General features: G+C 39.7%; 1 protein-coding gene across 1 annotated transcript; it reads left to right on the top strand.

The window, feature by feature from the left end:
- Nucleotides 1-6,577: 6,577 nt before the first annotated feature.
- On the top strand, nucleotides 6,578-24,112 carry TBC1D2B (TBC1 domain family, member 2B; the record flags this gene model as incomplete). The annotated part of the gene is made up of 9 exons (XM_010152537.1): nucleotides 6,578-6,716; nucleotides 10,175-10,340; nucleotides 14,827-14,984; nucleotides 16,008-16,234; nucleotides 17,906-18,298; nucleotides 19,675-19,785; nucleotides 20,947-21,140; nucleotides 21,665-22,159; nucleotides 23,995-24,112. Coding segments are annotated over exons 1-9 (1,998 nt in total), but the record flags the coding sequence as incomplete, so codon positions are not given.
- Between the last annotated feature and the right edge of the window lie 325 nt (nucleotides 24,113-24,437).

Here is a 24,437-nt window from a genome sequence, read left to right as displayed (position 1 = left end):
CCGCCCTCCGCCGCCCTTGGGCGTTTGCTTTAAGGAAGAAAAGCACTGATCGCAAACGGGGGGTCGATCAGCCATGCCAGGCTATCCCCCGAGTTAGTGTCTCTCCCCCTCCCGCCCCCCTTGGTTTCGGTTTTAAAGTGCTCTCTGAAAGGGAGGAAAATGCTGCTGCTGAGCGCGGTCCTGTGGGAGCAGGATGGGCGAGCTGGCTTGGTGGAGTGGGTTCTGGGGAAAGTTCTGGGTAGAAGAAAGATTTCCAAGGAAATCTGGTGGGTTGTGGTTTTGGAAGTTGAGAGGGAGTGGTTGGTTTGCACTTTCGGGGCGTTTATTTTGAAAAGATGATGCACGGCAGAAGTCTAGGCTGCTTTGGGAGGAAGGAAGAGGAGGGGAGAGAACTGTTTCGCGATAGTAGCAGAGGCTGCTTATCACTTTGTCTTTGCCAAGACTCCGACTTGCATAGGATGAGAGGTATATCTTAGGATTGTTTTGCATATCTTTCTTTTATTGTCATACCTAAGGGGGGGGAACCAACCCAAACCCGAGAATATGCCGTAATAGCAATGTTCTTTTCCGTTGAGTGAGTTTTCACGTGAACTGTGGTGTTTGCTCAGGAAGTTCCTTAATACTGGAGTATAAATAATCCAAAAGTTAAGTAAAACAGCAGAACTTTCTATTTACGCTTATTTAACAGTGGAGATTTGAGCAATGACAGTAAGTGCCGAGACTGTAGAACACGATTGTATAAAACTCTTCAATATTCTGTTTCAATAAGTGTCTTTGTCAAAATAACAAATAACATACTATGCTAAAGAATAAGCAAATTATTCAACTAGAAAACTACTATTACAATTTTAACCATATTTGGTTAAGGAAAAGCGGTGTAATCAGCAGTTTTGCGTGCAATCACGTGTAAAAACTTTTTTCTTTGTATAGCTGTAACCAAAGCTTTTATCGCTTCCTGTGAGTCTGTCTTTATAGCCTGTTTGTTTTTAATTAGTATCTAGTGATTTTTATGTGGAAATCTCCAGGGAAATATGTAATGCATGTTTTGGTTTGAGGATTCTTTTTGTATAAGGGAGCCTTTGTTGAGAAACATGGAATTTATGATTAGGATTATAGTGGAAAGCAGTATATGCCACTGGTGTAATTAACTAGTCTGTCAAACTACCAGCAGCCTCGGGTGTCTTCTGCAGCCGTGAAGGTACAAATCATACTCGACATTGAACAAGCATGAGGAAAAGGGGGCTTCCTTTGTCATGTTTTTGTTGGTATCTGTCAGTCTGTGTTGTTACTGCTCTTCCTATGCTTTTTTGTATTCATTGTGTTCCTGTACTCTAGGAAAGAACCTGCATGGATTGGTGCTCTCTTAATGTTTCCCTTATGGGGACGGAAAAGAGGTGTCAGTTAAGGAAACGGAGGTCACTTTCTGTAATTACCAGCAAAAAAAAATTTTATATCTTCTACGTCTTGTATGGTTATGATGCCTGCCCTAAAGTGGCCAAGTGTTTGTCCATAAAAATGCTACTAGATTATAGGTGGTGATCTAAGAAATATATAGGTGGTTATATAATAAATAAGGAATGAATAAAAACCTTGAGGGATATCGCAGGATCAACTGGCCTTTTGTGGCCATGTGATTCACCAGGGGGTAAAGCTTTTGCAGCTCGAATGAATTTTCTTCCACCCAACATGATAGTCCTTTAATGCCTTTAAAAAAATCTTTCAGCTAAATTAGGTAGAAAAGGAATTAAGAATGAATCCAAGAAGTTACATTTAAAAAACAAACCCCCAGAGAACCCAAAACCAAACTGCTCCTGAAAAAAACCCACACTGACTGTTCCAGCTGCTGTTGAAAAGAAATCTGTTAAGAAACCATTACGCACAGAGCACGAGGAATAAAGTCACGGCAATTGTAGTCTTCACCCTGTAACTCACATGCTTTGTTTTCCTCAATTTGCTGCTTGTTCAGAATTTCCAGATCTCGTGATCTCGTCTTTCCCATTCAGTATTATAAGCTGAGAAAAGCAATAAGAAATAAGCAGCTGGAATTCCAGATTGAAATGATGGCGCTGTTGAAGAATGCATTATTTCCTCATAATGCCTCAGTTTTTTGTTAATGTAATGATTTCATCATCTGGATTGCTCAGTCCTTGTCATTTAGTGGGAGGTGAGGACTGTACAATATACTTGGGGTTTGTTTTTCAGTTTAATCACAACTTCAGGAAAAAATGTACTGTAGCCTTTACAGCAAGTAAGGCAAATTGTTCATAATTTAGAAATGTTGATAACCAAGCTGACACTTGCATGATTGTAGCTTTTGTATGTGTTTCAGCTGTGAAAGTATGTTAGAAGAAGCTAAGTGTGTGTGAAAGGCATTTCCATTTAAAATATATAACGACTACCATCACTGTAGGTAAAGAAGCAGAGAAAGTTGTGTCTTTTATGAATTATGGGATAGATTATGTTTGAGAATATTTTCATGGAAAGGACCTGATCCTGCAAATAACTTGCTAGAACACGGAACGCTGTCAATACAGTCCAGTGAATATTTGCCGGTGTTTTCATGGTGAGGTCTGTCTTTAATGGAGACAAGAATTAGCATTATGAATATATATAAATGAGCAAAGGGGTCCTTTCTCATTTATTTTTAAAGCAGTGTCTTGTTTGGATAGTGACAAAGTTCACTTGCTTTTGAAACAGAAGAACACTGGCCAGTGATGACAGGCTGTGTGTGTAGTCACTTACCTGTGGATGACTACATTGTGAACAGCGGTGAATGGGGAAGGAAGGGGGACAGGAATTGCCCAGACTGCTTAAAGAAAAAACTTTTCTTGGTTATTGGCCAAGCAGTAAGCATTCTGGATGCTGCAGGTTGTTGGAGTCCAGATCCTTGAAAGTATTAGACACCAAACTTGCTGAAATCAGAATTTTTTAGAAGCTTTTACTTTAATTTGTCAATGATCTTTAAGTATGTGGGAGTAATTAATAATGGGGTGCTTGAGCTTAAATAGTATTGCCTTAGGACCTAACTCCATTAGGGTCTATCTCAGCTTAGAAGGTGGCTCAGCAGTCAAGGTGATTTCTTTTCAGCAATGATTTTTTTTTTTTTTTAACCTTGCTGATTAGTGGTTACAGTGCTTTAACTAAAAATTGGGCTGCGCTCTAAAAAAACCCTATCTAGCTACAAATTTGCTCCCTTTTACAAAAGAGCTTGAGGGAGAGTTTGGCTGTGTTCAGAAAAGGATTGTGGCAACAAATTTCATGTTTCCTCAAAATGGTAGGTCTGCCTGTTGCATTTCTTGTTCCTGAAGGAGTTTGATGTTGGTATACATGTTCTACCAGTGGGTCCAGGTAGAGGATGCCACTGGGTGATCGTTTCCCCAAATAATTCTTCTGTTTGGGTCACATGTGCATCAGAAGAAGGCAGCTCCTGCAGCATTTTTAGTGGGAGAATATAGGGGAATGTTTTTAAGTGAATGATGATAATTTTCCATCACATATGCTGAAAAATACATGGGATTGTGTGTTCCTTCACTTAGTGTCTTTGGCTGCTACTGTTGCCTGTAAGTTTGCATTAGTAATTCTTTATCTCTCACCAATTCACATGACATTTATGGTGGTTTTTCTTCTCATAGGAATGCCTCAATTAAAATCTCACTAGCTGAAGTTCTTCCTTACTGCAGAGCCACACAATAATTTAGTATAAATAAGGAGTTTTTATGAGGTCTGATTGATCTGCCACACCTAATTAAATGTTCTGACTCTCATGGTGGGCAGTAGCCCAATACTCAAGAGAAGGCATGAGAAATGCAGCAAGCATGGAAGTGTTCCTTTCTTTGGCAGGTAAAGTGAATTAAAAAGGTTTGCACATACGTCTTTTGTTTAGCAGTAGGGGAAGAGGGAGACTTAAAATATTCTGTGGTTTAAAAAAAAAAGTCAATTTCAAAAAACAAACTTCAAAGAATAATTTTTTTTAAACAAAACTCAAGAGATTTGCAGGAAACTTTTACTTGCAAAGTAAATAATTAAGATGCCTATATAAACTCAGCAAGAACTGTTCAAAGAGAGTAGAAAAGTGCATAAGAGAAGGAAGACCGAGTATGTGAGGGGCGGAAGGCACAGCAACAGGCAGGGCGCAGTGGCACAGTACCTAGTGTTCTTGGGAAAATTACTCAAAATAGGGGCGTGAGAACTTGTACTGCTTTGCTGTCCTGTTTTACAGGACCGTAACTGCTAAATTAGCCAGTGGGTAACAATGGCATCACTTGTAAACTGGGGGTGCGTATGGACTGCTCAGCAGAGAGCAAGTGAAGTTCAGAATTTAAAAGTAACAACAAGGAGCAACTCCAATAAAATAAATTCATGTTTTACTAAAGACTATTGGGGAGAGGATAATGGGACGAATTGTGAAAAAGGCTCATTAAATTAAGCTAGTCATGGGCAGAAGTTAATCATAGGTATAACGTAGCTAACGAGGCAATTCACCTGGAGGCAAGTGGTTCTCTTTGCTACCACAACATACATTAAGTACTACATCCTCTGCTAGCGGAAGCCCTGAGTTCTTGGTGGTTTTCTGCTGGAGCACAGTAAAGCATTGCTTTACAAGGCCTGGGTGCAAGTCTGTCTAAAGGGAATGTAGGCTCTCAAATTTACCAGAAATGAAGTCTTGCTGCTGGACAAAACTCAAAGGAAATACTTCTGTGCTGGAAACAGGAGGGGAGATGGGTACTCTTTGCAGAAAGTGACTGGAGTCTGTAGACTTAAAGCCTGCTGCTGTGGTCATTCCAAAACCTCCAGTGATGGCTGTGTGGACTGATGTTTCCCAGTGTCCAGTTCTTTGACGCTTTCTGAGAAATCTCATGGACCCTTCTAAACTATTATTTTGCCTTGTCTTTCTTATGAGGGAAATGTTGTCCTCTGGTTTCCTGTGAGCAAGCAAGAATAAACATATGCAACTAATTTTCACTTTAGATGAGAAAGGTCTTGCTTATGTATCTTTCTTACCAGTTGAGAAAAGTGAACCTGCAGTGTCCTTTTGTATCACTATTTGGTTTATTTCACTACTTGATTTATGAATCTTTAACTGATTTATATATCTTGTGCCTTCTCATGTGTATGATGTACTGAAAGGAACTCCAGGAATAACTGTCTGTTTTCTCATAAATTTCCTAGCACAGTGCTTTGGAGCCATTTGCCGTAGGATATTGTGGATGTTAAAGCTCATATGGGTAGAAAAAGCCAAATAGTAAAATAAAAAGCTGTCTCTAAGATTGCTAAACACTAAGATGGCAGATAGCTGGGCCAGAGAGGGCACCCTGGGGAAGCATCAGTGCTTGTTTGCTGTATTACTTCTGTTTTGTCATGTAATTAGCAGCTCTCAGGGTCTAAATATGACGATAAATGATATGACACTATCTTCAGTTTGACTAGACCAGAAGTGTTCTCCTACGAAAAATGAAGACAAATCTGTGGTGTTTGTGCTTTATGCAGCACTTAATGTACTTCCTTTGTAAGGAGATCTGTGTTGCTACTCTTCATTCTGTAGCAGCTATGCCCTGCACAGGTACCCTCTTCAGGTGTGAGAAACAGAACAGGAAGCTATTTGAATTTGTCTTTAAACACAGTCCTTTGCCCAGGTAATGGGGGTGTGTGTGTGTGTCATTGATAATGCCACCAAGCACTTTGGGAGAAGGTAGAGACTGGCTAGAAGGGAAGCACTCGGTCTGCTTACAAGCCAAAGGATTTAGGTGAGTGCCTCTTCACAAGTGTTGCCTTTTTGCCCCTGAACACACCATGTGTTGGGTGCTTGTTCTAGACTGGAGGCTGAGGTTGTATGTTGGACTAAAAATGACTTCCAAGTGAGCACCAGCAGTGTCAGTTACCATCACTTAGTCTCTTGTGGGTGTTTGTAGGTTGTCATTTGGCACACTTTGAAATGACTCTTATAGCTGTGATTCTTACTGGTGCTTGAAGACGTGTTTGAATTCTTGCTCACATACTACCCGTTTGTGTCAATGACTCTAGGCTTGTAGGTTAAATATTGATGTTGGGGTTTTTGTCTTATAAATATGACCTTTGTATAGAATTTAGTTAGCCCATGGGATCATCAAGTAAAAGACATTACAATAGATTAAGAATTTGTTGGTTTCTCCTGGTAATAAAGCAAGTTAAAAAGGGGATCTTCCTGAATGTGTATTGGACCTTTTTTTAGTAATACAGGTTTGTAGTCATATTTAAATGACACCTTGTATATAAAAATGTAAGACGTTGCTGCTGCATTTTCTAATGTTTGAATGTAAAACTGGAGGGGGAAAAAAAATGCATGTGACTACTTCTAATGAGAAATGGCTTTGGCCTGAAAGTCAGGGGTGTGTATGTGTGCACGAGTTGCACCTATTACATTGGTGGTTATTTCTTTTAAATCATGTTGGGTTTGGGTGATGATATGTTGCTGATCTGCTAGGTATCTGGGTTGCTAAGTATCTGCTAAGCACTGGGAATTACTATATTCATATACCAAGGACATGCAGTGATCTCAGCAGAGCTCTGGTTCTTTGTGTCGTAGGCTGCAACTCGTCAGGATATGACTTACTGGCTTCAGGAACTTCAACAGAAGAGGTGGGAATATTGTAACAATCTTGATGCAGCAAAAAGGGACAGCCGAACTTCCCCTACACCAAGTGACTTTTCCAAAGGTCTTGTTGCCAAAGACAACCCTGGTAGGTTGACAATTTGAGTAAAACCAGATGAATGTTTCTATTCTGTGTCAGCTAATCTATGCAAGGCATAGCAGAACAGTCTTGGGAAGTTTTTTCTTACATCTTATGTCAAGTAACAATATGTAAACTTTGCATGTGTTGATGATGGTAAACTTATCGAACATCGGTGTAATTTTATGTGATTTCATCTCTCTCACAAAGTCTGATTTCTTTAAAATTTGGTGCTTTTCTTTATAAAATGAAGTAATGCTATGACTAGGCTTTATTAAGTGGTGAAGTACAGTTTAGGTTAGGTAAGTTGTCTTTCAGTGGCTGCAGTATCTTAAAAGCTTAGTGTGCTAGGTATCCTGAGATGTGAACTCCAGTTTTTAATAAGAGCAGGTGTATTTTGCATTCTGAATGACCATACTTTGTTCCCAAAAAAGTGTGGTGTGCTTGATCTGTCTGACTGCGATGGTTTCCGGCCTTTTAAGACTGGAAGACAGTTTGCACTGATACTACATAAGTGAAATTCAGTCTCGTAATACCTTTAGCCAAGCAAAATCTGGTTTTAGACTAGTGTCAGAGTTATAAAAATATATCAGTGTATTATACAAATTTGCTTTTCATTTTGAAGTAGGGTTCAGGCACTTCTGAATTGTTTTATTCCTAAATTGTTACAGAAATGGATTGCTTGCTGATGTCTGTTAGCCATAAATAAGACTGAGTAAAATCCTCTTCTGTGCCAAGTTAGATACTAATAAAGCTCTTTTGGGTTGAACAGTCTCTTGACGTGAGACATATTTCATCAACAGATGTTGTTTTTTTGATTTACATTTGATCATACTATAAACCCAGAAATGTTAAGCTGTTTTCTTCCCCACCCTTCTCTCCCCTCCCAGGGTTCAGATCCCATGCTGCAGTATTGTCCTCTAACCCAGTTTACTGCTTTCATTTGAGAGCTGTCTGCTTGTGGCTGCTTGCTCAAGCACAGCTGGCTTGTGAGGGTGTGTTTTCACAGGGGCTGAGTGTGATGTTTCAGCTACGCCAATCTAACAGCTAGTCACTGCTTAAAGAAACACACAGCTCTCTTCCCATGACCTGGCGCTAGCGTTGGTCTCACCCCTCCGTATGCTAGTGCAGGGAGTGCAACCAGCAACTGTTACTTCAGGTTAGGTTTTAGCCAGTGTAGCTTCCTGAAGTGTTTTACTCTAGGGACAGATGAGTGCCAGACTTGGCTGAAGGGAATTGTTGGGAAAGCATTTTCTGTTGGCAGCAGACTGTCTGGTTAGCAGCTTGTCAAACTGTGTGCTGTAAGAACTTACATACTGGTGTGCAGAGATCTAACAACTTTGACATGTTGGAAAGAGTAACAGGCTTTTGCTCTTTTAAACCTTTCCCTTTCCACCTTCAGCCTCTCATTCTCTGCCATGCAGTCTCCCTTTTTGGCTTTTCTGGTGTTTGTCTGACACTGTGCTGAGTTGGTTGAGTTCAAAAGTTAACTGAAAAGGAAGGTGTGGGTTTAGTCGTGTATGTGGTTTGGTTTTGTTGGGTTTTTTTCGTTCCTGCTAGATAAATGAGTGGAATATATTTACTGTGCAATGAGGTGGCTTCCAGAGCTGGTGGAAGGGAGGGAACATGGAATAGTGGCCAAGTATGGGAGGGCAGAGTGAAGGAGTAGGCAGGACTGCCCTCTTGTCAGCAGGCTGTTGGATCAGATCAACTACAATATGTAACTTGGTAGGGGTGTGTGTATGGTGGTGGTTTGTTATTGTTGTATTGTAGTTGAAACCTATTGTATTATCTTTTTCCTTTGTTATACAGTGAATATGGTCACAAGTTAGTTTTATCAAACTTACCTGGATTCTGTTCAGCTCTAACAGCCAAGGTCCAGAAGCATTTAGTTTGGCTGATAAAGTACTGAAGAAGTTTCTGTCAGCACTGTTCATAAAATAAATCAAGGCACTGTAAGTTGTACCTATATTTGAAAGGTGATACGATATACTTCTGTTTCAGATACCATTTTTCAAGGGTTTGGGAGATTAGTAGTGTCAATGATATTTGGTATATGTTACCACAAACTGTTCTCTTTCTACTTCTAATCTTTGATATGAGCTAAATAGAAGAAACAGTCTGCTGAGTATTTGGAGGGTACAGCTTGCTGAAAGATGGGCTTGCTGCTAGTGCCAAGTGATTGTCAGAACAAAGACTGAAAGGCCTCACCAGTGATAAAACAGGCTATCATGATTGCCCAGGGTTTTTCCCATCCTGCAGAGAACCATTGAGTCAGCAGCCCATCCAACGTGTTACTTTCTAATATAACTGCTGAATCTTGAGTCTTGAGGGTGTGCTTAAATTCTTTTAATCCACTTCAGTACTTTGTGAACGATACGGAGAGGAGTCTGAAAATTACATTTGAGCTTGTTTTTAACTGGCTTGGTCAGAGGGTTTGGAGAAGGCTGTAAAACACTTTATGCTTCTATATAATACTTTTGCTAATCATAGTATATCCTATATTCTGCATTTCCTATTCCCTCTGCCTGCTGGAGGAGGGGTGAGGGAGAAAGCAAGCTATCCAGGATAATGGAAGCACTGAGGTAACATACGTACTACAGATCGTACAGTACGTGTTGGACAGTGTGGTATGTTGGAGACCCAGCTAGCTCTGGATCAGCTTGGATCCTCTGGAGTTTTATTAACTCTGGCTCAGGGCTAGTGACAGTTGGTTCCTGTGGAGCCCTTTGGAGCCTGCATGAGTTTGTTGGCATGTGTGCAGTGCTGGGTGTGAGCTGCATGTCTGCACAGCCCTGTGTCCCATCTGTAGATGTGCTGAAGTGCACAAGAGTTTGGCTGAATGAATTTAGGTATGGCTGTATTCAGCTTAACTGAGCTAATAAATCCTTGCTGATCCAACAGGCCATTAGCAGCACCCATGCTAATGTTCTTGGCTCTGGGAATGCCCAGGCTGGATATGCAGAGCTGGCTCAAGTCTGTAAAGCTCTTTGACTTGCAGCAGTTTCACTTTTAGGATGAATAGCTTTTAGGATGAAGCATACCCTGAAAGCAGTGTCATAGTCTTTGTGACACTGTTCCTGATTAAGCTCAGGTCTATCAGAACTTCTGTTTTACCGGGGGTTTTTGTGGATTAATATAATCAACCCACCCTAATTTTTATAGTTTTATAGCCAGATGAATCAATATTGACTAATTGAGGTTGTAAATCACTCATGAAATAATGCTGCATGAACATCCTGAGTCCTGTTACCAGAATTATGTGGCTGCAGTGAGAGCTTGCTGAGGAAGAGGCTGCTATTCTTAAAATGCATTTGAACAGAGCATTTTATAAAGCTACGTTGCAGTTTAAAATGAAGCCCTAGTACATTACTGGCAGGCTTCGTATTATATGACTTTCTATAGCCACTGCTCTCTTACTTACTGAAAACTTTGCCTATTTTTCTTTTTTTTTGTTTTTAAAATAGATTTGAGCGTCCTAAGTCAAAATGCTTCAGCAGAGAGAGCTAGAAATATTCTAGCTGTGGAGACTTGTCCTACAGACCTGGTGGGGGAACAAGCAGCTTCCCAACCTGCACCAATCCAACCAAGTGCCATCAATTTCTCACTTAAACAATGGAGTACTGAAATCAAGTAAGTTGGGGACGTGGGAGAAAAACTTAGGAGATTGATAGTTTCTGGCAGAGACTATTTCCTACTGCAAGATGTGTGTATGTGGTAGGCAGAGCCTTTTAGAAGAAGTGGGGGTGATGGGGTGGATCAGTACATTCAACTGTATCTCTTCAAGTTAACAGTTTTTTTATTATACCTGTTTCAAAGGCATAGCTGAACATCATTGTGTAGTGTTACTGATATCTGAAAGGGAGAATCGAGTCCCATAAAGAGCTTCTAGTGATGGCTTTGCTCTCTGAACCCAAGTGGGGAGCCAGGAGTTTTATTCTCAGCCAGTACTGCTTTTTATCCTGTTGTCTCATGGAGCTGCTGATTGCTAGCGCTGTAGTAATCATAGTACGTAGTGCTTACAAAGAGAGTCAAACCAATATAAATCTTTCTTCTTCATTTTCTTCTTAAAATAAAACCACATGACACAGATTTGAAATTGATGTAGTTTGAATTCCTGAGCAAAAATGTGCCAGACACCTTTTGAACAACAGCAAAACCATGTCTTGTCCCCCTGCTCTTCACAAGTTTACGCTTTAGCAATAACTGCTGTGCGGAAAGCAGTCCTGGTATTCAGCTCTCCTGTTACAGTTTCTTTCTAATGTTTTTTTATACTTGGCTCTGCCCACATTAGCTGGATCTTCCGCTTCTACTCAGGATATTACAGTGCTGTTCCAGGGCACTGTATGAGGCATAGCTGTAGCTTTGGTTAACTAGACCACATCCCTCTTGAGCTGCACATAAAATGTTGTTTGGTTTCATCAGCAGTGCCGAGTTAGATAGGTTCCTTTTAAAACTTTCCTGTTAAGCACAGGGATCTGAGAGGTTACGAAGTGTTGGTTTGGTGGGTTTTTTTCTGGTTGTGTGTTTTTTTATTTTTTTAAGACTGCTGTGTAGACCATCATTTACATTTTAGAAAAGATGGTTTATGGCTGGATTAAGAAATCTGTAAACCCTGTTACTACATGTCCTATTTGAACTGATAGTCTTGTGGTTTCTTAGGTGAACCTGAAATGAGTGTTTCTGGCTTTTTAGAACTTTTTTTTCTTGATTTCTTCCTCTTTTTTTTTTATTCCCCCCCCCCATTTGCAGATGATATGCTTTGGGAAGCCTAGCTGGAAGGGCAGGGTCAGGGTAAGCTGCTCAATGTTGCCTGGTTGGTGTGTGTTCAGGTTTCTTTGTAACTGAGCAGAAAGGCAACAGTGGAGTTGTGGGTTTGGAAGCTCCTCTGGCTGGAGGGGAATGTTTGTGGTGGCAGTGTTCCAGCAGATACTGTAGTACGGTATTCAGGAGCTGGCCTTTCTCTATATAGCTATGATTCTAATGGCTTGCAGTCCTTGCAGACCTCTGCAAGAAAACTTCACACTGTGAAGCTCTTTGAGGCTGAATGCTGCCCTCCCCCATTCCATTCCTTTTTGAGATACTCAGCTGCAGTGAATCTGTCTGAAAATGCTCCTGGGAAAACAACATTTATTCTACCTACTAACAGAGGGGTTTTTTTGTTAATTCTGTGGGGTTTTTTATATGGAGTACTCTAGTGTTGCCCCCATGTGCTCTAAATTTGAAAGCAGGCATTCCCTCTTCAAGCTGATACCAGTAGAAAATGGTGTCTTTGTCAGGATTGCTTGTTATTCCCAAACGTCCTCTTCTGAGCTTTTGAAAATGTATTTTGCAGAGGGTTTACTGAGCCAGCAGCTAAAGTCTGAGGTCTGTGTGATGTGGACAGTTGTCCTCTACATCTGGCCATCTATCCCTTCACTGGGATAAGAGTCTGACAGCCTTGGAAGCTATTTAGCTGTGTGTAATATGCTAGAACCTTGGACAAATTTATTGACATTAGTATAGGCCTTGCAGTGATATGCATTTAAAAGCTATGGACTTCTGTCTGTTCTGAGACAGCAGGCATGAGCACTTAAGTTCCTGTATCTAGTAAAGTAAATTTGTTCTGAGGCTTCAGTATGTAGCGGTTTTCACAAGAAAGGTGAATTTTCTTCAGCGTGTGTTTGGTTAGGAACAAATGTATTTTCCTTCTAATGGCTATCCTTAGCTGCTCCAGAGGGGGATGGCAGATGTATAATCTTAATTTGGACTAATTCTGCAGGAGTATTAAAGAAGATCATTATTACATGATTCCACTCCCCTTAGCTTTTGTTCATTGAATCCTGCAATGAATTATGCCCCATTAATAAGCAGAAGTATTCAGTAATGTTGCAGGTGTCCTTCAGATGACAGCCTTTGTCATTACACAGCTTTGGTTTATGCTCAAACAATTTTGAACAGAACTCCTGTGAAAAAGTAATAAGTGGTCACATCAGGCTCATCCTTTAACATGTGTCATCTCATTTGTCACTTCTTGATTGACAGGTGATCTTGTTTTACTGGGCTGAACAGCATTCCTTGTGTGTCACACGAAGGTCTGGTTAGTTGTACTGGACCTCTGTGTAGGATCAGGATAAGATTGTTCATATTTTCATAATGGTGAAAGATACTTATTAATCTTGAAAAATTAAAATGACATAGTGTGAGTGTAAAAGCTGGAGACAAAAAAAGCTCTACTAAAATGTTAGACTATTTCAGTAAATGTATGTGCACAGCAGTACTGTTGTGGCTGATTGTTTCCCTCCCTTCTCTGCAATTTAGGGCAGGAGTGGGATCTGATCATCTCTTAGAATGTGTGTGTACTGACAGCTTGTTGGATTGTGACTAGTTTGAACTCCTATATTAGAGGGATGGATCAAAGTATTTCTAAAACTTCTGAGAGTTTTCTCTATGGTGCTGGGAGCATGTATTTAAGAACCTAATAGATGTCTTAAAGACTTATCCTTCCTCCTGAATACATCTATGATGTGTTTGACAGAGAAGCTGTTGCTGGAATAACTGCTTTTGCATCTCAAGTAGAGGTGATGTAATAATAATTGGAAAAAAGTGAAGAATATATTTTGGAATTAAGCTACATGTATATTTATAGTAAGGAAATTTGAAACAGACTTTTCCACTTTTTTAGAATCTATTTTCAAGCACTAATTGTCACATATAGGCATTTAGGCCTGTCTCTGTCTCATCTTTATGCTGTTGGCTACTTGCATCTCTTATTTATGTGGAATATAGAGTTGGAAACACACTGAATTATAGTAACCTGAAGTTATATAATGAAATAAGACTTAAACCCCCAGAAGTTATGCATCATAGAATGGTTAGGGTTGGAAGGGACCTTAAAGATCATCTAGTTCCAACCCCCATGCTCTGCTGGACTCTCCAGTAGTTCCCTGTCTTGAACTGGGGAGCCCAGAACTGGACAGAGCAGTCCAGATGTGGCCTCCCTATGGCCGAGTAGAGGGGGAGGATAACCTCCCTTGACCTTCTTTTTAATGCACCCCAGGATTTGTAGTATAATTGTCTTTGTCAAGTTTTCAGATTGATTGTTTTATTAGTTTTATTAATAACCTTTAGGATTATTTTTTGTTTGTGCTTGATTAATAATCAGTTCACCAGACGGTAAGCATTTTGTAGTGCCTAATGGCTTGAAGGTGTAATATGGGTTACTTTAAGGTTTGAAGAGTAAGAAAGGAGTGTGGCTGACTGAGTGGAAGCATTTTTGTGGGTCTCTATCTTCCACAGTCTGTGTAGAAAGTGCTGAGATACTAAATGTATTTTCAACTTTATGCTTAAAATATTAAACTGATTCATATGGGTTGATGCAGAATTCCTTCTCTAGCTGAAGAGACTTTACAATACTGAGCTACATTAATACTCGTGGATGTAAGTGTGTACTTACACATTTCTGATCGCATGATGGTTTTGAGGGAAGCTGCGTAGGGTAATCTCGCCCTGCTCGTGAATGTATTGTTCTTCTATAGAATTACCTGGCTGGAATTTGAGGTTGCCTCTGAAATGTTCTTGCAGATAACTGACAGTGTTCCACCTTAGGAAAGGAAGACTGCTAAGGAGTCTGTCATCAGCGATTCAGCTCCAACAGGTCTCTTGGTTGATCCCAAGTTTGACATTAATCCAGAATATGAAACTATAACATACATGAGTGACTGTGTGCTGTTCTGTTTAATGCTTGGCAATTATCCTAAAATTCTAAGCTGCAATAACTGATCAATAGAGAGATACTGCTTCTAAATCTTCATTTTGTTTTCTGTTGTGTTTTCCCTACTGCCATGACGGGGATAAAACTGACGATGACACAAAAGACCATAGTGGTCTCCTAGATATTAATACCCTGTTAAAGTGAAATAATTCTTCTGTGCTTGAAACATAGCACTGTTGATAGCAGGTGCTATTTAGTAGGATATGCTTTATTTTCTTTGAACTTTTTTTGGGTATTGGTTTTATCTGTGTTTTCAGCTGATTTTCAGTTTGCACTGTTCACCTGCAGTGATTGTCTTGAAAACCCCTTTGTTAACACAGTGCAAAATGGAAAAATCTGTCACTTTTTCTGCTGTCTTTTTCACAGGAACTCCATGTCCTCCTTAAGAAAAGGGAATAACGAAAACCGCAGGAGCGTATTTTATACCACTGAAGAGTGGGAATTACTGGATCCAACCCCAAAAGACTTGGAGGACTCAATGGCCTTGGAAGAGAAGAGGAAACACCTGGCAGAAGGAAGTAAAGGTAGAAGCAGGAGGAAGGAAGGGGAGTGTACACCTTATCTTCTTTAGCGTAGTGTGCTGTTATGTGTATCTGTTGGGAGTAAATGGAAGCTTATCTTTTCTTCACAAACCACATGCTGAGCTCTGTAAACTATTTTTTAAAAATTACTTCCTTGTGATGTGTTTGGAATCCCCTGCCGTTCAGATACAACAGAATAAGTATGAACCCTTGTTATCCACTGTTTTAGGGCCCCTGAGCACGTTACCATCACGTTTTGTCACGTGGTTTGCGAAGTTACAGGATAAAGGGAAATGTTGAGGTTTCTGATTACTCAGTTGAGTGTCACTCATTGAAGCAGAGCTGCCTTCAGACAACTTCAGAAAAGTATACTTCAGAAAGTATATACATGTTACTATGGCTTGCTTCTGAGATGGGGAGATAAGTAGGAATGCATATGCAGTGACAGCTCATGTATGTGTTGTAACTGGTTCTCACATTTGACCCATTTCTGGAATAACCTTGTGAACACATTCTTACAGCTCCTTAAGAACACTTTAGCTGACATCCAAGTGATTAAATCTGTTAGAAAACATCCTTATGGTTAAGAATACTCTTGTGGTTTTATAAATGGAGGTGGAACTGTAGACTGATTGCCTTCTAAAAGAACAGTGTACTGTGATACCAGTGACATTTTTTGCTCTGATCACTTCTGAGCTCTTAACTATCTGAAGTAAAATTTGCTTTGCCATAGTTAGGGGTAGCTTTTATTTGTTGTGGTGAATTGTGAAGTTCTCTTCATGTCTTACCTCACAAGTATTAATTAATGAGCCAAGTCTTTTATCTGGGAAGGGAGAAGACTTTGAGCAATATTCTTTTCCCACCACGGGAAGCGACTTGGAAAATGAGGCCTGTATAACGATATTGTATTGGGCTGACTATTGCTTAGAGTCCAATTTTAATGACCATATTTTTAAAAGGAAATCTGAATGCTTTGAAATGTCTTTTTACTAAGTGAACTGAACTAGAAGAAATTGTTTTATGCAGGACTGACTAGTTCAGCTTTTCCATTCGATTTTGGCCGCATTCCACACAAAACAAGGCGCCCGTTAAAAGACATGATTGGATCAAGCAAATGCCGGAACAGCACTGACTCTTCTCCAACCGAGTGGTATTCTGGTAACGGCAACAAACTAGTCTCTGAACTGCAAATGAAGTATCAAAGCCAGCAAGAAGAGTTGGAAAAGCTAAAGAAAGATCTTTTGAGCCAAAAGGTAATTAAGCCTTCAGGCACAAAAGCAAACAGTTGTGGCAGGTGATTGTGAGGTTACCTTTTGTGGTAACCTCTACATTAAGAGTTTGTTATAAAATAACGGTGCTACATGAACCTTTGTGTAAACAAAGTCTGGAAATAAGAAGGACCAAACTTTACATCTGTTCAAGATAAGATCTTTGAAGGAATCTTTCGGTTGCGCAGCATTAGCTTGGTGTGTATGTCTTATCTGAGGCTGGTTTTCCCAGTGTCTGCTAGGATCCTGGCAGATCATCACAGCTTCTTTCACCATTAGTACATGCAATTCCTGAGGAACTTCTCCTTTCCAGTCCTTTTTTAAATTTAGTTTTGGTTTTGTTTCTTTGAATTCTGGAGGAAAGGGTGGGGGAATTGGGACTCTTGCCCCTTTGATCACAAACAGATCTGTGGTTAGGTCTGTCACTTACAAAGCTATGTATGTAGTACTGCCCTCATACTTCTTGCTTGTATGCCCTTATAACTCAGGTTTATTAAATACCTTGGTTTTATCTAAGAGTCTCTCAAAATGAGTGGTGTATCTTTATGATTTTCCAAGTCTTTTCAGGTAACATCATTCAACATTCAAGTTCTCAGGAATCCCATAAAATCAATTCATTTTTCTGTCCTTGCATTCTTAGTTAGTGTCAGAGAACTATTTTAAAATATAAATAAATAAAATCCCAGTTTCCGTGGTAAGTATTTCAAATGCTTCTAGGGCTGGATTTACCGTTCCACAGGGCTAAGCCATTAACCAAACATGGGAAACAGCAAAGGCAATAATCCAGAGTAGTGAGAATTGTAAGCAAGCAGTATGCTGTTCCTGCTTTCTTAGTGTTTATTGTTGATCTGGAATATTTTCCTGTGTCTGCTTTTTGGTTGGGTGTTTTGGATTTTCTGGTTGTTTGTGTTTTGTTGCTTTTATTGTTTTGGGGTGCGTTTTGGTGTGTTTTTTGTTTGGTTTTTAGTAGTAGCTAATGCAAACTCTTACAGTATCTCTTCTTTGAAATTTCCCTTTGACTTACTTGCATCTAACAGCCTTCACTTCTTGAATATCTTAAGTTCTTATTCCAGCAAGGAATGAAGGAGGGTTTAACTTTCAGTGTAACAGCCTTTAAAAATCAGTGTCTCTTACATGTCTTACTTTTCAGGAAAGCAGCATGGGATTTTTTTTCCTCCTTTAATTTTTTTCTCCATTGTTTAGGGGAGAGAGCAATTAGTTATCTTTCCCTTTTCCATTCTGTAATGTCCACCTCTTAATTGTTTTGGTTCCTATTTATCTTCTTAAAACAGGACTTCATTAAAGTAAGCCTTTTTTTGCTTACAAGTAACTGCTGGGCCACAGCTGTCAACTGCTCTTCCTAAACCTGTTGTAGCCTTTCTAGGCAGGATTCTTAGCTCAGTGGAAGATACGTAAGCCATCCGTATAGGCCAGTCATTGTAAGGTGTTAGTCTGCTGGAAATCGTGTCATGTAAGGGTTTCCTTTTTTCCTTAAAGTACCACCATGAAGTCTGTTCATAAGCTGCTGATTCAGATGCCTAACTCATTACAAAGCTTTTGTTTGCTTGATGTTGGATTTCTAAGGTTTATAACTTAGGAATTTAAAACTTCATTACAGGTTTTGATTTTTTTTTTGTTTTGTTTTTTAATTTTCAGGAACTTGTGCGACTTCTGCAGCAAACAGTCCGATCTTCCCAATATGAAAAATACTTCACAAGCCATCTTTGTGAGGGGCTTCCCAAAGACAAACTAGAGCTGTTGCACCAAAAAGATGACCAGATTTTTGGTCTCAACAACCAGCTTGAAAAATTAAATCTGGAGAAAGAGAGTGTCCAGCAGGAAGAAAAGAATCTGAAATGTAAGATTGGAGAACTCAATGAGCAGCTGGGTATGTTGATGGAAACTATTCAAGCTAAAGATGAAGTGATCATGAAACTCTCTCGTCAACTCAGCGAATGTGAGGACAATACATCCTCTCAAAGTGGAGCAGTCAGTTCTTCCATGGCCACCTGTACTAATAAGGAACTACAGGAACTGGACAGACTAAAAGTAAGAGCAATGTCTGTCTGTCTTGGTGGATCTGGGAATCTCTGCTCCCTATAAAAACTACTTTCTAGTCTGCTATACTGTTTGAGGAGATCACTACAGCAGTTCTCCAAGATACTCATCAGCTGAGGCTTTCTCTGCTTGGAGTCTACACTTTCAACTGTTATGTGGCAATCTAAACAGAACTTTTGTACTTTGGGCTGGTCTGTACTTCTGTAGTACAGCGTCCCATTCTCTCAGTAATTTAGTCACTGGTGTGGAGAGGAATGACTTGAGAAGTAATCAAAGGAACAGGAGCAAGTCAGGTTAAGAGGAGATACAATCATGGAGGAAAACCAGAAAGCTTACTTTTTTTTTGTTTATTTATTTTTTTGTAAGTATCAAAAGGGAGGAAACAAAGCATGTGGAATGGCAAAAGGGAGCTCCAAGGAGAGAAAAGGAGTATAAGAACCTGTTTTACTAATGCTGCTCCAGATGTTAGTGATGCGCACTCACCCCTCCCCCTGCCACCTTCTTTAACCTACCTCAGTGAATGTGTCAGAAGTTCTTGGAGTTACTGAAGTAACCCACTTTGCCCTAAAAATGCTTTCTTGCTTTTGGATAAATGTTATATTCCAAACTGATTAACATCCCAAGGGATTTGGAATACAAGGCAGTCATTTAAAATATCTACAAATGCTCATAACTTTCTTTCCTATGTGTAAACCTGGGAAGTTTCAGAAAATAAATTGAAACTAGAAATCAATGGTCTTGGCAGAAAATAGACCAAAGCTTGTAGATGTGGTGGAATGTGGGAGTATTGTAACTGTTAGTAGGGTACCAACATTCCCTCATCCCACAGCCTCAGGTTCCGGCGGTAGTATTTGTAGCTTGGAGCTAGGTGGATTACGTAAGGAAGCTTATTGCTGAGGATTTATATTTTTGTGTGGAAGCAGACATCAAACTTGTACTTCAGATGAGGACTGGTGAGGGTAACAAAAACCCCAGGAGTGGTTGTCCCCACTTGTTGTGTTGCAGGGTATGTGCTTCTGGCTGACGTGCGGCACCATGACCTCAGTGGTGTGTTGAGCATGCGTGTTTCTGCTCTCCTCCCCGGGGATGCAGCCTCGCAGGGCTGGGCCTGCCTTAGGACAGCATGCAGTGACCTGCTGCCTTCTGCTGGGAGTGTAGCGCTGGCAGGGACAGCACCACCCTCTACACCTCTCTGCTCGTACTTTGCCTGTGTGTGACTTATCTGAAGACTAAAAATAGTATTTGGTTTGATCCTCATGCAGTCCTTTCAGTAGCTGCTATATATTCAAAGGTATACTTTCTCTGGTTGGCAATTGCTATTGTAAGATATTTTTATTTTAAAAACAGTTTGGTTTTTTTATCGACAGGACAATCTTCAGGGTTATAAGACCCAGAATAAATTTTTAAATAAAGAGATTTTGGAACTTTCTGCTCTACGAAGAAATGCAGAAGCAAGAGAGAGAGAATGGCAGGCAAAGGTCAGTCTAACGCAGCATGCTGTCATTTTGGCAATGTCTAAAGCAGTTCTCAAAAATTCCATTGCAAATCTACTCGGGGAACATAACTCTGGAAGGGAAATGGAACGACTTAAACGTATTAAATGTGATAGCTTAAAAGTAATAAAAAAATATCCACTCACACCCCACCCCCCTCCCACCCACCCCCCCCAGTCCTTGCAGACTAACCTTTCTGAATGGATTCTTGAAAGAAGTAATTGACTTTAGAATTATGTTAAGCAGTGGAACTTTTTCCTGACTTAGGAACACAGGCATGTATATTTCTGATATTGTTTCTTCAGAATTAAGGCTGTAATAATTTTCTTGAAGTATGCAAAAGACAGGATGTGTAAGGAATCTGGTATACCACTGAGTAGAGCTTTCTCCTGAACACGAAAGATGAGTATATAGTATGGTGAATGTAACTCTGGAAGCGTGTTTCTGTATAGATGAATTTGAGTGTACAGGAGTTGCGGGTAATTAATGAAGATTTCCATTGCCTGAGGCTAGAAAAATAAGCACACATCTGTAGCTAAGGCAGGATACCTGTAGTTATGGCTTAGTAGGGTTTGCTTTTGGTTTGTGTGGGTGGGGTCTTTTTAAACGATGCACACATTTGCCATGTCCTAATGCTGTATTTTTGGCATGGAGGCGTGTGTTTACAATTCCTACATGGTATTATCAAACTCGTTTCTTTAAAATTCCACTTAAGGTCTTCTTGTTCAAGCACGCATAGTATAAAGCTGTTCCTTTAAAAGCACAGAACAGTTGAGTTCTCCATCATGCAATGTAAAGATAATCGAAGCTTGCTCAGATTTTCCACGTGTAAAAATAATGTAGTAGAAAGTCTCTGGTCTGCTAGTCTGCCTTAAAAGGCAGAGACACAAGTAACTGAGGTTTCTTTCCCAAGTACTTCATATACAAAATTTTACAGTGGTGTAATAAAACGCATGTGCAATTCTTACTTTCTACACATAAGAGTTTCTTTGTTTTCTGGTGCTGGAAAAATGGGGAAGTAAAGCAGACTGGTCTTGACTTAGAGGTTTCTAAGCAAGGTAAACTAATAGAATAATATTGAACCAGATTTTAAAAGACAAAGTAAGTTTCTGAAGACTTCTTATGTCCTATATTTTTTTTCTGCAGTATACTAGCCTGGAAGCCAAACTCTGTCAGATAGAAAGTAAATACCTGATCTTGCTTCAAGAAATGAAAACTCCTGTTTGTTCTGAGGAGCAGAGTCCTGCTCGTGAGGTCATCACACAGTTACTGGAAGATGCCTTGAAAGCAGAAACTAGTGAACAACCAGAACAAGCGTTTTTCAAACCACACCTGGTCAGGTAATTTGGTTCTGTGAAAATAAATGTTTGTGTATCTTGGTCTGTGGGCCTAGTTCTAGCTCTGGAAAACAGACAGTGGGGATGTATTTGCAGGATTTGGGGTTTTCAATATATGTGTCTTACAAATAACAGTATTATCATGAAATCCTTTTTGCTGTATAAATATGTTAGTTTATTTGAGATACAGTGTAAAACTTGGACTAAAATGTTGCTGTGTAGCTGCTGAAGGTGAGCTGCTGGAGAGATGGGTTCACTTGAACTTGACCATGTTCTTCAATAAATTTTTTAGCTTGTGTAGTAATATCTATTGGAATATGGGCACAGAGTATTTTGCATATGGGGTTATTAAAATAATTATTAAGGATATAATTTAGAAAAATGCTTCAATAGTAAGTATTAAAACTCGAAAACTATGGGGAGTGGCTTGAGGAATGTTTGAAGTAACTTTAGGATGGAAAATTGAGAGTTTCAGGGCTACCGAACACTTTTTTAAATGCCTTTTTTATTTTTCCCCTCCGTTTCAGTGAATATGATATATACGGCTTTCAGACAGTCCCAGAAGATGATGATGAGGAGAAACTAGTTGCAAAATCACGGGCTTTGGACCTGAGATCGCTTTCTCTTAGTGAAAATCGAGACATCTCCACAGGGGTAAAATGGGAAAACTATCTTGCAAGCACAATGAATAGAGAGATGATGCGCTGTGTAGAACTTAAGAGCCTTATTCGATCTGGAATTCCACATGAACATCGTTCCAAGATATGGAAATGGTGTGTCAATCTCCATGTTAAAAAATTCAAGGACAGCACTGTTCCTGGGTACTTCCAAACCTTGCTTCAAAATGCTCTGGAAAAACAGAATCCTGCATCCAAACAAATTGAGTTGGATCTCTTGAGGACTTTACCGAACAACAAGCATTATTCCTCCCCCACCTCTGAAGGGATCCAGAAGCTGCGAAACGTGTTGCTGGCATTTTCGTGGAGAAATCCTGATATAGGATATTGCCAAGGGCTCAACAGGTAAGATTTTGCAAGTCTAGAGTTCCAGCTATAGAGTGAAACACTTAATGAGCCTTTCAAATCAGACGTATAGCAACATGCTTTTGGCACCCATTAGTCTCATGGGTTGTATGTTCATAAAGGATCATGTTAGTGTGTTTAAATAAACAAATAACTATCAGGTTTGTAAACCAACAAAAACACAGAAGGCTTGGATCATGAAACTTGTAACATTGGCTTGGCTAAAGAACTGGAACCGTAATCAACACACCTTAAGAAACGGGCTACTTGAGTGAGTTTTACACTGTTTTCATGTCAGTTGTAGGGGATCTGTTTGCCTTTGTGTGCAAGAACGTTAGGGTTTTGGTTTTTTTTTTTTTTAAAAAACAAGTAGCAATAAATGCTTGGAAGCTTTTTGTACTGTTAAGGCCATGAATTTCAGCATGTCCCTCAGGATGTCTTCAGTCAGAATTGCAGTAATCTATTCAAGGATGATTCTTATGTTACAAGGCAAGGAAAAATGGAAGTTATTGCAGTTGGTGTTTGCTGAAATGGTTTTGGTACTTTGAGATCTGTAGTAAAAGAAGCTGTTATTTGAAGCAGGTATGTTAGCCTAACACCCCCTTTTGTCCCCATGATTAACACTATAGATGTTAATTTGTGCACTAATTTATGGACTAGAATAGAGTAAAAGACTTCTGAACTAGAGCAGCTCTATCATTGGAGACTGTGCTGAAGTAGTAGTAGAATAGAGGCAGTGAATAACGTAGTAGAGTTGGTGGTGGTAGCAGTAGTAGAGGTAGTAATAGGTGTTCTTTTTCTGAGTATTCATTGCTAGTGGTTACGCTCTGTAGGTCAGTCATAGGTTTTTAGTATTAATGTTGTCGCTGCCATGTCACAAGACATGTCTGAAGAACATGGCTGTTGCAATTTTGGAGCAGCCTGTCTCTGACTGGAAGGTGTTAGAAATGATTCTGCTAAGTTCGAAATTTCTGTGTCACATTACTTTCTCCTGGAACACTTTTGGTTTAATTTTTGGTTTTACTGTAAATAAATCTGCACTTGGATATACTTGCAGAAGTCAAAAGCAACTTACATATGTGTTCCTTGCTTTGGTTCTTCCAAGATTTGAAAATGTCATCACCTTATTGAACTGTGTAACTTCAGCAGCAGTTCATGTTGTTACAGCTCCTCCTGCATACAGGGATACAACAAGCTTACTTGGAGGAATATATTTGGAGGTTACCTTTTGGTATTCCAACAACTACCAGAAACTTGAAGTTATTCTCAGATTTAGTTTTTTTATTCATAATACTCATTGGAAATGGAAAACCCAGGAATGCTGCTGGGGATGTTTTTTGGAGGTCTTTGTGGTTTTGGGGTGGGGTTTTTGTGTGTGTGTGTGGAGGGTGGTTGTTGTTGATTGTTTGTGGTGGATTTTTTTTTTTAAGAAATTCTCAGAACAAGTTTAGTCTTTGAAAAATTTTAGGGCTTTTTCTTTTCCTTAAGACAGTGGCAGATAAAGACAGAAGTTACTTATGTTTATATTAATGGATGTAAAGTAAACATGCTAGAAAGCATTTCTCTGCATGTACAGTGATTTTGTGTGAAATGCAATATATTCTTTCTCCTCTTCAACAAGGAAAGACAAAAATCTGAGAACTGGAGTAGTATATTTAGGATTTGGAAGCTTCCAAGTATTTTGCCTTAGTTCCTGGTACATCAGTTTTGCCGATTTGTGCATCCTGTTTAATATATTTGCCTCTGAGCAAAACCAGAGGCTTTAATGTACTTGTTTTTAATACATTTTATGATGCTGTAATAATATTTTTCTCCAAATAAACCGTATTTTTCAGATTGGTAGCAATTGCACTTCTGTACTTGGAACAGGAAGATGCTTTCTGGTGTCTAGTAACCATAGTGGAAGTTTTCATGCCTCGTGATTATTATACTAAGACACTGCTAGGATCTCAGGTATGTGCTCTGCCAAAATAAAGCCTGGTCCTGTAAACTGCAGCCAGTCAAAAACTTTCCTCTAAAGCTGTATGATAGGTCCTTTTTGGGGAATGTGTTGAGTCAAGAGAGGTGAGTTCTGGGTACCAGGGCCCTTGTTTGGACAAGGACTCAGAGTATAACCCTGAAATAACTGTTCAGTGACCTGCTTGGAGCTCCAGTCCCTAACCCCTCTCCTGATTTTTAGCTTCACAACACTGACTGAGCTGATTTATCATCTCTTCCCTGAAAAGTGGGAGGAGGAGGTGGTATGGGACGAATTATGGGGCCCTCTGGGAGAGTGAGG

The sequence above is a fragment of the Eurypyga helias genome, unplaced genomic scaffold, assembly GCF_000690775.1.
Source record: "Eurypyga helias isolate BGI_N326 unplaced genomic scaffold, ASM69077v1 scaffold48565, whole genome shotgun sequence".
NCBI classification, from domain to species: Eukaryota; Metazoa; Chordata; class Aves; order Eurypygiformes; family Eurypygidae; genus Eurypyga; species Eurypyga helias.
This window is presented reverse-complemented; position numbering and strand designations above follow the sequence as displayed.